This window comes from Oreochromis niloticus, unplaced genomic scaffold (assembly GCF_001858045.2).
Source record: "Oreochromis niloticus isolate F11D_XX unplaced genomic scaffold, O_niloticus_UMD_NMBU tig00002563_pilon, whole genome shotgun sequence".
In the NCBI taxonomy this organism is placed as follows: Eukaryota; Metazoa; Chordata; class Actinopteri; order Cichliformes; family Cichlidae; genus Oreochromis; species Oreochromis niloticus.
This window is the reverse complement of record NW_020327664.1, coordinates 13825-25222: the sequence shown is the minus strand read 5'-3', so window position 1 is coordinate 25222 and position 11398 is coordinate 13825. Positions and strand designations below refer to the sequence as shown.

The 11398-nt window shown below is 40.9% G+C and overlaps 1 protein-coding gene across 1 annotated transcript; it reads left to right on the top strand.

Annotated features, from left to right (window-relative positions):
• The first annotated feature begins 625 nt into the window (after positions 1 to 625).
• LOC102082816 (up-regulator of cell proliferation-like) lies at positions 626 to 11398 on the top strand. Its single transcript, XM_019356520.2, has 4 exons — positions 626 to 911; positions 1572 to 1829; positions 4910 to 5167; positions 6365 to 11398. Exon 4 carries the CDS (start codon positions 6523 to 6525, stop codon positions 11026 to 11028), a length of 4506 nt encoding a protein of 1501 aa, XP_019212065.1. The 5' UTR covers positions 626 to 911; positions 1572 to 1829; positions 4910 to 5167; positions 6365 to 6522; the 3' UTR covers positions 11029 to 11398.

The window sequence follows — 11398 nt, the reverse complement described above, 5'->3', positions numbered from 1 at the left end:
TCCTTCCCTTCCCATCCCCACATGCCTCCCTACTCCTGCTCCAGCACACCACCACACATGCAGGGCCAAGAGGTACAGGTGTGTCACTGAGGTGCAGGGGAGACATTCCTCCTTTGTCCCCTCTTGGCCACCTGTGCCTCACTTTTATTCCACAACTGAGACATCCACATTACTTACACTCTCATAACACATACATATAGGGCCTTGGGGGTGGGCACACTAAACGGTGTCCAGAGGACGGTCTGTTTATTCAAACTCACCTCTGTTGCCAGTGCCTACCAAATTGAGAGGTGGACACCGGCATAATGACGCAACAGATGAACCCAGTCACAACTTCAGAGTAACAATACAAATTTGCACCAAAAATTAATGTTTTCATATTTTGTGCAAGGATTATTCATGAGTTGAAAATAAAATGTAATGCAATTTTATAATGGTTCATTTTAAATGATATTATCTGTTTGATAGCAACTTTATTATATATTGAAAAAGAATGAGATTAAAAAGTAAAGCTCATACTCAGCATGAGATTTCACTCTTGTATAAAAAATGGACAAATGATCAAACAAAAATGTTATAAACTAGAACTCATTTAGTTAGTTTGATATTTAGATAAAGCCGTTGATTTTTTTCCACCCTTTTTCCTGTTACAGCTCCTCCAAATGCTGACAGTTTCATACCAGTAGAACATCATGAGAACAGCATCACCCTGCAGTGGGATAAAGTCAACAACAACATCAGCTTTGTTCTCGGGTGTAATGATACAGAGACAGACATCAGTGTCCCAGATGAAGATGGACCAGTAACTCACACAGTCTCATCTCTCACTGCTGGAACTAAATACACATTCACTCTCTACTGTGTGTTTGAGAACATCAGAAGCAGTGGAGTCAGCATTACTGCAGTCACTGGTGAGTTAATGAAGTTGGTTTGGTTTAACCCATTTGTAAGACAACAGTGATGGGAAACCCATTACACAACTCCAACTTTCAGTTCAAATGTGCAGGTAGCATTTATTCTCAAAATTACCTCAGTGTGCTGTGTCTGCAGTTATTAGACGTTACAAGGTCATTTCCTCCAGCATCTGTCACCTCTGATATGCTTTCCATTAAGGTCTAAGGTCTGTTAGGCTATAAGCTGCCTGATGTAACCTGCTTGGATGAGGTGAATTAACGGGCAGGTCAGCTTTGTAAAATTCAGAATGAACCAGTAGCAGCCAACCCGCCCCAACATCCACCTCACCTCTTTTTTGGTCTTGGGGATGCAATGGTCGCTGTGTTTCTATTTGAGGGCACACCTGCCCAGCCCTGAATTGGTACCCCAGATACTGTAACTTTCTCTGTCTAATCACACATTTCTTTGGTTTGGCTGTGAGCCCTGCCTGCCTCAGAGACTCAAGCACCATCTGCGGCCTCTTGATAGGAAAGATATCTTGTGTTCCACCTTAAAACTATGACATGATGTACTGATGTCAGCATACAAAATCACCAGTGGTTCTTTTTCTAGACAGTCACTATAACAATAGTGACAATAAGCTGATCAAGTCATCTGTTGCTCCTTTTGTTTTTAAGCTCCTCAGAATTCAGAAGACCTCATATCATCAGGACAAACTGAGAGCAGCATCACTCTGCAGTGGAATAAAGTCAACAACAAAATCAGCTTTGTTCTCCAGTTTAATGATACAGAGACAGACATCAGTGTGCCAGATGAAGATGGACCAGTAACTCACACAGTCTCATCTCTCACTGCTGGAACTGAATACACATTCACTCTCTACTGTGTGTTTGAGAACGTCAGAAGCAGTGGAGTCAGCATTACTGCAGTCACTGGTAAGTTACAAATGTGTAATCAATAAGGAGAGGTGAAATGTGTTCTTTATCCTCACACACTTTATATGCTTAAAAACCTTTAAATTGATTAGAAATCCCAGTCTATAATTAATACAATACAAAATACTACATAGAGTGCACTATACAGGTCAATGGATGTTCAAGATGGGCTTTACGTTTTCCAACAACTGCTCGCACTGTCAAGGCAATACACCGGACAATTATATCCACGCTCTTTGGTTCTGTTCACCAGTTTAGAGGCTTTGGCGCTGGATATGTGACGACTTATCAAGGTGTCTGAAATGTAACATTCCAGCCTCCCCTGTAGTTTGCTTGTTGGGCACCTTGGATGATGTCACTACAGACATGAACACAGTCCACATGGTTCTCACCACCCTATGCATTGCCAAGAGGACTGTCCTCATGAACTGGAAAAAAAAATCTTAATTCTAACAAATATAGAGACCATCTGATAGTCCATATTAGTCTTGATAGAGCATCTACCACCACATTAGATCAATCCCTCTGGGCTCCTTTGATCAGCTCCATCACCTACTGGGGGTGGGGGGTCATGGTTTTGTTCCGCCTTTGTTATTGTGGTTGATGTGGGGGTAGATACAGGCTTGGGGTATCTGGGGATTCCCTAGGGACGGGTTTCTTGGGGGATCAACCTGGGGGCTGTGCAGATGACCTGGATGGGGCTCTGGTGGCTCTTGGGTGGTGTTTTTCTAGCGGCTGAGTTCGGCAGGTCTGGGGGAGGGTCTCTGCTGAGGTAGGTTACCGGCCTGATAGCCTATCTGCCCCTGGGTGGGTCCACGGCGGGCTTGGGGACTTGAGGTTCTGGGGTTGCTCCTCCTGCTCCTCTGGGCTGGAGCTCTGGCTGAGCATTGGGGGCTTGGGTCCTGGTTGGTGTGTCAACAGGGTTATGGGTGGGGCCATGCATGGGGGCCCAACTCTAGTTCGGGCGGCCTCTGGTGCATTGCAGGAACTGGGGGCTTTTTCAGCTGGCAGGGAGGTTGTTACCATCCTTTGCAGGGGGTCTGCTCTCCATGAGATCATTCTGTAAGAAGGGAAGGGATCTAGCAGAGGTGGAGGATGAACTCAACCTGGATGTCTATTGTCTTATGTAGTCTGGTAGTTGATTGAATGTTAGGGTGGGTATAGTTTTCCTGTGCGGCGGGGGCCACCCTGGGCTCTGTGAGGCTTGGAAATGCAGCTGTTGCAGGCCCAACTCTTCGTTCCCCTGTTGAGATAGGCCCGGTCCCCTGCCCTTGGTGGATTCCAGGGAACGGGGGTGCCTATCAGGTTCAGCGGTGGAGCTGGACCCAGGAAGGGGGTGCTTTGACCCCCCACCCCAGCTCCCCACTCCATCTCCATCACACCACCAGACATGCAGGGCCAAGAGGTACAGGTGTGTCACTGAGTTGCAGGGGAAGCATTCCTCCTCTGTCCCCTCTTGGCCACCTGTGCCTCAATTATATTCCACATCCGAGACATCCACATTACTTACACTCTCATAACACATACATATAGGGCCTTGGGGGTGGGCACACTAAACGGCATCCAGAGGATGGTCTGTTTAGTCAAACTCACCTCTGGAGCCAGTGCCCACCAAATTGAGAGTTGGACACCACCACAATGACTCGACAGATGAACCCAGTCTGAAGCAAGCCTCCATTGAATAGTGGACATTCCACAGTTCCAGTTAACTGAATGGCGAGCCAACCCAAGAGTAACTAAGATTGACTTTATTGAAGCCAGAGCTTTGTTCCCATCTCATGGTGGGACAGATACCTGCAGGATTTCAAACTTTCCTTCTTCACTTTGGATTGTGGTAGGACAAACAATTAAACAAACACAGACCGGGCCCCAACAATCCATCTGTCATCAGACATTCATTCATACATTTGACTCAGAGACAAACTGTATGCGTGCACTTTATTTTAGTTTGTTATTTTGGTGGAAATATTGGACTAATGAAATTTTTGTTATTCTTATTAATAAGTTGTGACTAGTGTTACACCTTTTAATGTTTCTCTGCTTGCTCTAATGGAACTAAAGGTTGTTTGTAAAGGGTTTTATATTATTCTTACATCTTTGATTCTGTTTTTATCTGTAGCTCCTGCAAACACAGCTTCAGAGTAACAATACAAATTTGCACAAAAAAATTAATGTTTTCATATTTTGTGCAAGGATTATTCATGAGTTGGAAATAAAATGTAATGCAATTCTATAATGGTTCATTTTAAATGACATTATCTGTTTGATAGCAACTTTATTACATACTGAAAAAGAATGAGATTAAAAAGTAAAGCTCATACTTGTCACGGTTCTGGGTCATTTGGACCCAGTATTTTGAGTTTTTTATGTTTTAGTTCATTTTTGCATTATGGATTATTGTCTTATTCTCTTGTGCTTTGTTGATTATTATTATAAATCTATGTTTCAGTTTATTCTGGTCAAGGGGTTAGTTCATAGGTTCTGTTTTGGTGCCCTCGTGTTTCCTGTAGGTTTAGTTCAGTGTCTAGTCTGTGTCTTTGTGTAGTTGTTTCTTGTTTCCTGTTTTATTGTGAAGGTCCGTGTCTTATGTGAGTGTATTCAGTTTTGCTTCTCTTGGCTCGTCTCATCAATTACTTCCAGCTGTGTTCCCCACCTGTGTGTAATCTCCCGGTGTTTTGCTGTGTGTATTTAAGTTGCGTCTTCTGTTGTACAAGTCGCTGGTCCGTCTGCGTATCTAGTGTGTTTTCCCTGCTGTCACCATCCTTCGTCTACCTTTTGCTGTTTTGTAGTTTAGTTTTGTCCCAGTTTAGTTTAGCTTTTGTTCGGTTTTGCCAATTTTCACCTTGTGCTTTATTTTCAATAAACCACCTCCACATCTCAGAGAGTGTCTGCACTTGGATCCTCCTTTATTTTTCCACACGGCTCATCTCATTCGCTGTGACAATACTCAGCATGAGATTTCACTCTTGGATACAAAATGGACAAATGATCAAACAAAAATGTTATAAACTAGAACTCATTTAGTTAGTTTGATATTTAGATGAAGCCGTTGATTTTTTCCACCCTTTTTCCTGTTACAGCTCCTCCAAATGCTGACAGTTTCATACCAGTAGAACATCATGAGAAAAGCATCACCCTGCAGTGGGATAAAGTCAACAACAACATCAGCTTTGTTCTCGGGTGTAATGATACAGAGACAGACATCAGTGTGCCAGATGAAGATGGACCAGTAACTCACACAGTCTCATCTCTCACTGCTGGAACTGAATACACATTCACTCTCTACTGTGTGTTTGAGAACGTCAGAAGCAGTGGAGTCAGCATTACTGCAGTCACTGGTAAGCAGTGTTGGTCAAGTTACTTGAAAAAAGTAATCAGTAACTAATTACTGATTACTTCCCCAAAAAAGTAATCCCGTTACTTTACTGATTACTTATTTTCAAAAGTAATTAATTATTTAGTTACTTAGTTACTTTTTAAAAACCCGATTTACAACCTGAATAGGTAATAAAGCGATAGATCTTTCAGCCCAATTCTACTTTTTCTGCATAATTCATCATACAAAATGTAAGCAAATGGAAAAGTCTCTTTTTAAAACTTGTTTTATTAGTTTTAATCTTTTAACTTTATGCATCAAGCAAAAATTAAATTATATGCAACATTCTCTGACTGGAAGAAATTTGTTTAACATTTAAACCAATTTTCTGCACATTCCAGCACATAAAATAAAATGTGTTTTTGTGTTTACACTCAGTCTTTCAAATAAAGGCAAGTGAAACACAGCAGAAAATAAATAAAATCAAAGACTAGCGGTCCTGTTGCTCTATTTTCACCTATAAAGCAGGAGTGGGTTAGGCGGAGGTTTACCCTGGTGCAGGTGTGCCGCAGCGGTCAATGGAAGAATCCGCGAGTTTCTCTGTGAATTTCACATTACGTCGTAGCGCACTCGGTGCTTGCTTGGAAGTTTAGGGGTTTTCTTCCCACGCAGTGAACAGTGGACACTAATGTTTTTGTCACTTTTTATGGAATCAAACTCAAAGTAAGGTCAGTACTTCCACGCTTTAAACGCTGCACGCTCATACTCTCTCCCGCACTCGATATATTATCCATTGTTGATCTGCAGACAGCTGTTGTCACGAACGTCGCACTCACTTACGTCACTGTCATGAGACATTCTCGCAAAAAATCACGGTTTTAGTAACGCAGTAACGCAGCGTTCCTACGTGAAAGTAACGGTAATCTAATTACTGTTTTTGCAATAGTAATCCCTTACATTACTCGTTACTTGAAAAAAGTAATCAGATTACAGTAACGCGTTACTGCTCATCTCTGCTGGTAAGATAATATATTTCAGGAAAAAAATAAATTAAAAAAATGAAGTGTACACAATTGTAACTTAGTACTTTGTACTCATTCTTGATAGAATGCTATGAGAATGATTGTATTTAAGATCTTGAAATAAAAATATTGATTTTGGATAGGTAAAAAGTTGTAAAATGACAATGAAATAACAGATTTTTTTTTTTAATCCACAGAGACACACCTGGAGTGCTTACTAAAAGATCTTGGTTTACAACAGTACTACACAAAGAAACTGTCACTGAGCAAAATACTTGAGATTGATAAGACGACCATCAATGATGAACCTGCCAAGAGTAACTCAGACTTTCCATGGTATTTTCTAAAGAAACTGATGATGGTTAATGTGGCAGCAAGGAATATGACATGTACATCAGATTGTGAGTTTGATGATGAAACAGGGAATGCAGAGGATTTGGACAGTTCAAACACAGATGACATGCCAAACCCACTCGACATAATCACTGCTCTCTTTCTGTGTTCTGATGGTTTTCTGCAGCAGGAAATGGCACTAAAAATGTCCACATGTCAGTTTTCTGTGCCTTTGCTGCTTCCGAATTGTGATACAAAACAGTGCACACTCATGCTGTGGGCCATGAGAGACATTGTTAAAAAGTACAGACCTCAGTCTCTGTCAGAATCCAAGGGCTTCATTGAAGACAGAATCGTTCTCTCTGAACTTCCAATGATCTCTTTTGTCAGACTGGGTGAGTGCTCCTTGTCCAAGTCAGAGATTCTCAATAAGCTTCTGAGCAATTCTCAGCAGTACCATGACACCTTTGTTCACTACAACATGGAGTGTGGCAACAGTCCAAGAAGAATATCCAACGGACTGACTGAAATTACTTGGTATCTTCCTTGTGGAAACACAAACATTGATATTTTCAGTCAGCCAGTGGCTGTAGCTAACCTTCGTGGGAACATTGCTTCATTTGAAACACAATACTCCTTTTTGTGTCAGACATCTGCAGCAGTTTTTGTGTTCTTTGACCATTTGGACTCTGACCGCAGTCTACTTACTAACCAACACCACAAGGCACAGATCTTCTTGGTGGGTAACAGTGAGAGCAAACGCTGCACTTTAGATGCTTTAAAGAAGGTAGAAACTAATTTGCGCTTAACTAAGAACAATATCATTATTAGGAAAAAACAAACAAATGATGCAGACTTTGTAAAATATTTGAGGCAAAAAGTTAGAAATGTAATTAAAGAAAAGAAAAGGGAGATGACAATAGAGCAGATGGCAGACATTGCCCATGAACTGGGAATCCTGGTTGATGAAGACTCTCCAGAGTGCCAGACTGCAAAGAAAAATGCAGAAGCCATCACTGCTGAAATTACAGACATCCATGAATACAAAGACGCTCAGCTTCCACGACAAGGTGAAATATGGAAACAACTGACCTGCTTAGAGAAGGAAGAATTTCGACTTCAAAAAGTTGGATCTGAAAACATTGAAAAATACAAAAGTGAACTTCAGGTGCAGAAAGAACAACTGCGGGAAAAGCAAAACAAGTATGACATGTCGACAGCTATGACATGTTTCATTAATGCAATATCAAGCCCAGGAACAGAGAGGTTTTATTTCCTGAAATGGATGCGAATGAACCTGGATAACCTGTCTCGCATAAAACTGTCTGAACTTCAGGAAAAATATAAAGAAAAATGCAAAAATTCTGAGAACAAAGAGGAGATCAAGAAAATTGACAGACAAATTTCCAACAGCTCACTGGGGACTGAACACTTCTTCCGTGAAATGGGTCAGATCTATGAAGCCTCACTGTCCCTTCCACAAACAGATCCATCACGTCAACAGCTGCAGCATCTGCCCAAACTGTGTGCTAAGTTGTTGCTTGATGGATTTCCTCTTGAGCTTGTAGATGGAGATGCATCCAACATCCCTCTCAGATGGGTGAGTGATGTTCTCTCTCAGCTCAGTGACTTGGTGTCTCCAAACAGAAAGATACTGGTAGTCACAGTTCTTGGAGTTCAGAGCACAGGAAAGTCCACTCTCCTTAACACCATGTTTGGAGTGCAGTTTGCAGTCAGCAGTGGTCGATGTACTCGAGGTGCCTTTATGCTGCTCATCAAAATCAATGAAGACATGAAAAAAGTCCTAAACTGTGACTTCATGCTGATCATTGACACTGAGGGCTTAAAGTCACCAGAACTTGCACAACTGGACAACAGCTATGAGCACGACAATGAGCTTGCTACACTTGTTGTGGGGCTGAGTGATGTCACCATTGTCAATGTTGCAATGGAGAATTCAACTGAAATGAAGGACATCCTACAAATAGTTGTGCATGCTTTTCTCAGGATGAAGGAGGTGGGCAAAAAGCCTAAATGTCAATTTGTTCACCAGAATGTGTCCGATGTTTCAGCCCATGAGAAGAACTTAAGAGACAGGAAACTGCTCCTGGAACAGTTAAATGAGATGACCCAGGCAGCAGCCAAAATGGAAAAGAAAGAGGAGAACAAGAGCTTCACTGATGTGATGGATTACAGTCCAGACACTGGGAACTGGTACATTCCTGGACTCTGGAATGGAAACCCACCAATGGCACCAGTCAGTGCAGGGTACAGTGAGGCTGTATATGAGCTCAAGAAAAACATCATCCAACTGCTGGGAAACTGTGAGTCATCTGCTAATGATGTCATGGATTTTAAAGAGTGGGTGACAAGTCTGTGGACTGCAGTAAAGCACGAAAACTTCATCTTCAGCTTCAGAAACAGCCTCGTAGCTGATGCATACATGAGACTCTGCACAGAATTCAACAAATGGGAGTGGGAATTCAAAAAAGAAATGTACACCTGGGTAACCAATGCAGAAACAAAAATTTCCAATTTTGGTACAGTTGCCGCAAAATCTGAATCTTCTAACTTGACAGAATTTCTCACATGTTTGAAAAGTGAAGCCTCCACAGAGCTGTCTAAATGGGAGACAACACTTCTTGAAAATCTGACTCAATATTTCAAGCAAAAAGAGGGTCATGTTTATCTGGTTGAAGGATACAGAGAGGAATTCGCAAACTGTGCAAAGAGCCTTCGAAAAGAAATTGAGAGATCTGTGTTTAGTCAGCTCACAGCAGCAAAAGACATCAGAGAGGGAAAGACAGAAATTGATAAAATCAAAGAGAATCATCAAAAGGAGATTGAAAATGCAGTTTGCGCTTTGATAGATAAATGCAGAAAGAAAAAAGCCCAGATGAAAGACAAAGAGCTGGAAAAAGAGTTTGATAAGATGTGGAATGAAACACTGGCTAGACTTTCCTTCTCCAGACAAAAGATTACAGATGTCTTCACAAGCGTATCTCACTGCCTAAGAATAAATCTGTCATACAAGGGAAGTCATGCATGTGAATTATTAAGTCAAAGAAATCTGCATGATTGTGGTAATGAGCCTTTCAAATATACAGCTAAAGGATTGTACAACCAATTAAAACACAAAGTCAGCAAGCTGTTCAACATTGAAGATCACATAATGACTGTACAAAAACAGGCTGACAGCATCATAGATCACTGCACTCAGTTCGTGAGAGAAAAGCTGAAAAAAAAAAGCAATTACTCTGACACTTACATCCAGGAAATCCTACACATCATTGATGAGAAACTACAAAACTATAAAAATGTTAAGACAGACATTGAATTTGAAGTTTCTCTGAAACAGCACATCTGTGGATTTGCAGCCAGAGAGTTTCAGAAAATGCACGAAGATTTCATCCAAGAAAATGATCCCTACAGATGTCTGATGAAAAACAAGGAAAAGTTTTGTGATGATTTCAAAGATGTGTTCCATGAAAGAGACCAGTGTCAGAAGAAGGCAGAAGAATTCACCAACCGATGCCTGAAGCCTGCTGTTGTAGACTTTATCAATCGTTTCCTGGGACAGGATATCACTGGTGAAATGCTGACGTGTGAGCAGCTCAGCAACAGAATGTCCTTCCAGTATTCAGTTTTACTGGATTTACTTTCAAAGGATGATTTTAAAAGCTACCAGAGATATATTTGCTCATATGAGGGTCATGTAAAGGAAGTAATACTCAACCAAATACTGGAGCACTTCTCAACTGCGTCAACAATATCTGAGTTTGAGCACCAACATCTCCAGTCATGTATCAGAAGCATAAATGATGCCATCAATAAAGCCAAAACAGGAAATACTGATTCTGAATTGGGGAGATTTGTTAAAGATATTTGTAAAGAACTTGGTGAAAAACTGGTCATTTCCCAGGATGCTCTTGGTACTTTCATGGTCCTGAATAATGCTGACAAGGAACAGTTTGCTCACTGGCTCACAGAGTGTGTAAAGGACATGGCAGAAGATCTCAAAAAAGAGTTTCAAATACTGAACTTTCAAACAAAACTACAATGCCTTCATGTGCAACCTGAAAATGAGCTTTTTAACAAATTGGTTGGTTGTGGCAAACAGTGTCCATTCTGCAAAGCTCCCTGTGATGCAGGAGGAGGAGGTCATACTGAGCACTTTGCTTCACTGCATCGGCCAGAGGGTCTGGGTAGATACAAGTGGTGTGGTACAAAAAAACTTGTCACTGACATATGCTCCTCTCTCGTGATCAGTGGCGCCCAATTTCAATGCAGTGCTACCAACTATGCATGGCACCCTTTTAAGAGTTACAAGGAAATTTACCCAGACTGGAAAATCCCTCCGGATGTGAGCCTTGAGGCATCAGACCACTGGAAATTTATAATGGCAAAGTACAACAATGATTTTGCCAAAGAATATAATGCAGAACCTGCTGATATTCCTGAACCTTGGACAAAAATCAGAAAAGAACAGGCAGAAAAAAGTCTCAAAGAGTCATTTAACATAAAGTAACAACTGGCATTCTGTGTGCATCATTCATTTTGTTTTGTTTTTGTTTTGTTTTTTTCCTTTTTTTTTAAACAAATTTAAAGCTTTATATAATATATACATTCAGTCACTAATGATCTTTTGAATTACTAAATATGTGTGTCATGTGAGCATGACACACATAACACATGACTCAAATGTTATGGAAACTCAGTACAGTAGTTTTTCTGTGAGGAATCTGGTGTCAAATATTTACACATTCAAGATTATTTGAGTATGTGATTTTGTTGCTCTATATGTATGTTAGGTTTTGTATTGTTGATTGTCATTTATGCTTAGAAATATCTACTCATATATGCTTAGAGTTTTATAATTAGTTGTAGATTAATAGAGG

Bases quoted from the DNA above. Each gene is read 5' to 3' on its own strand.
- LOC102082816 (XM_019356520.2), top strand. From the start codon at position 6,523: ATGATGGTTAATGTGGCAGCAAGGAATATGACATGTACATCAGATTGT.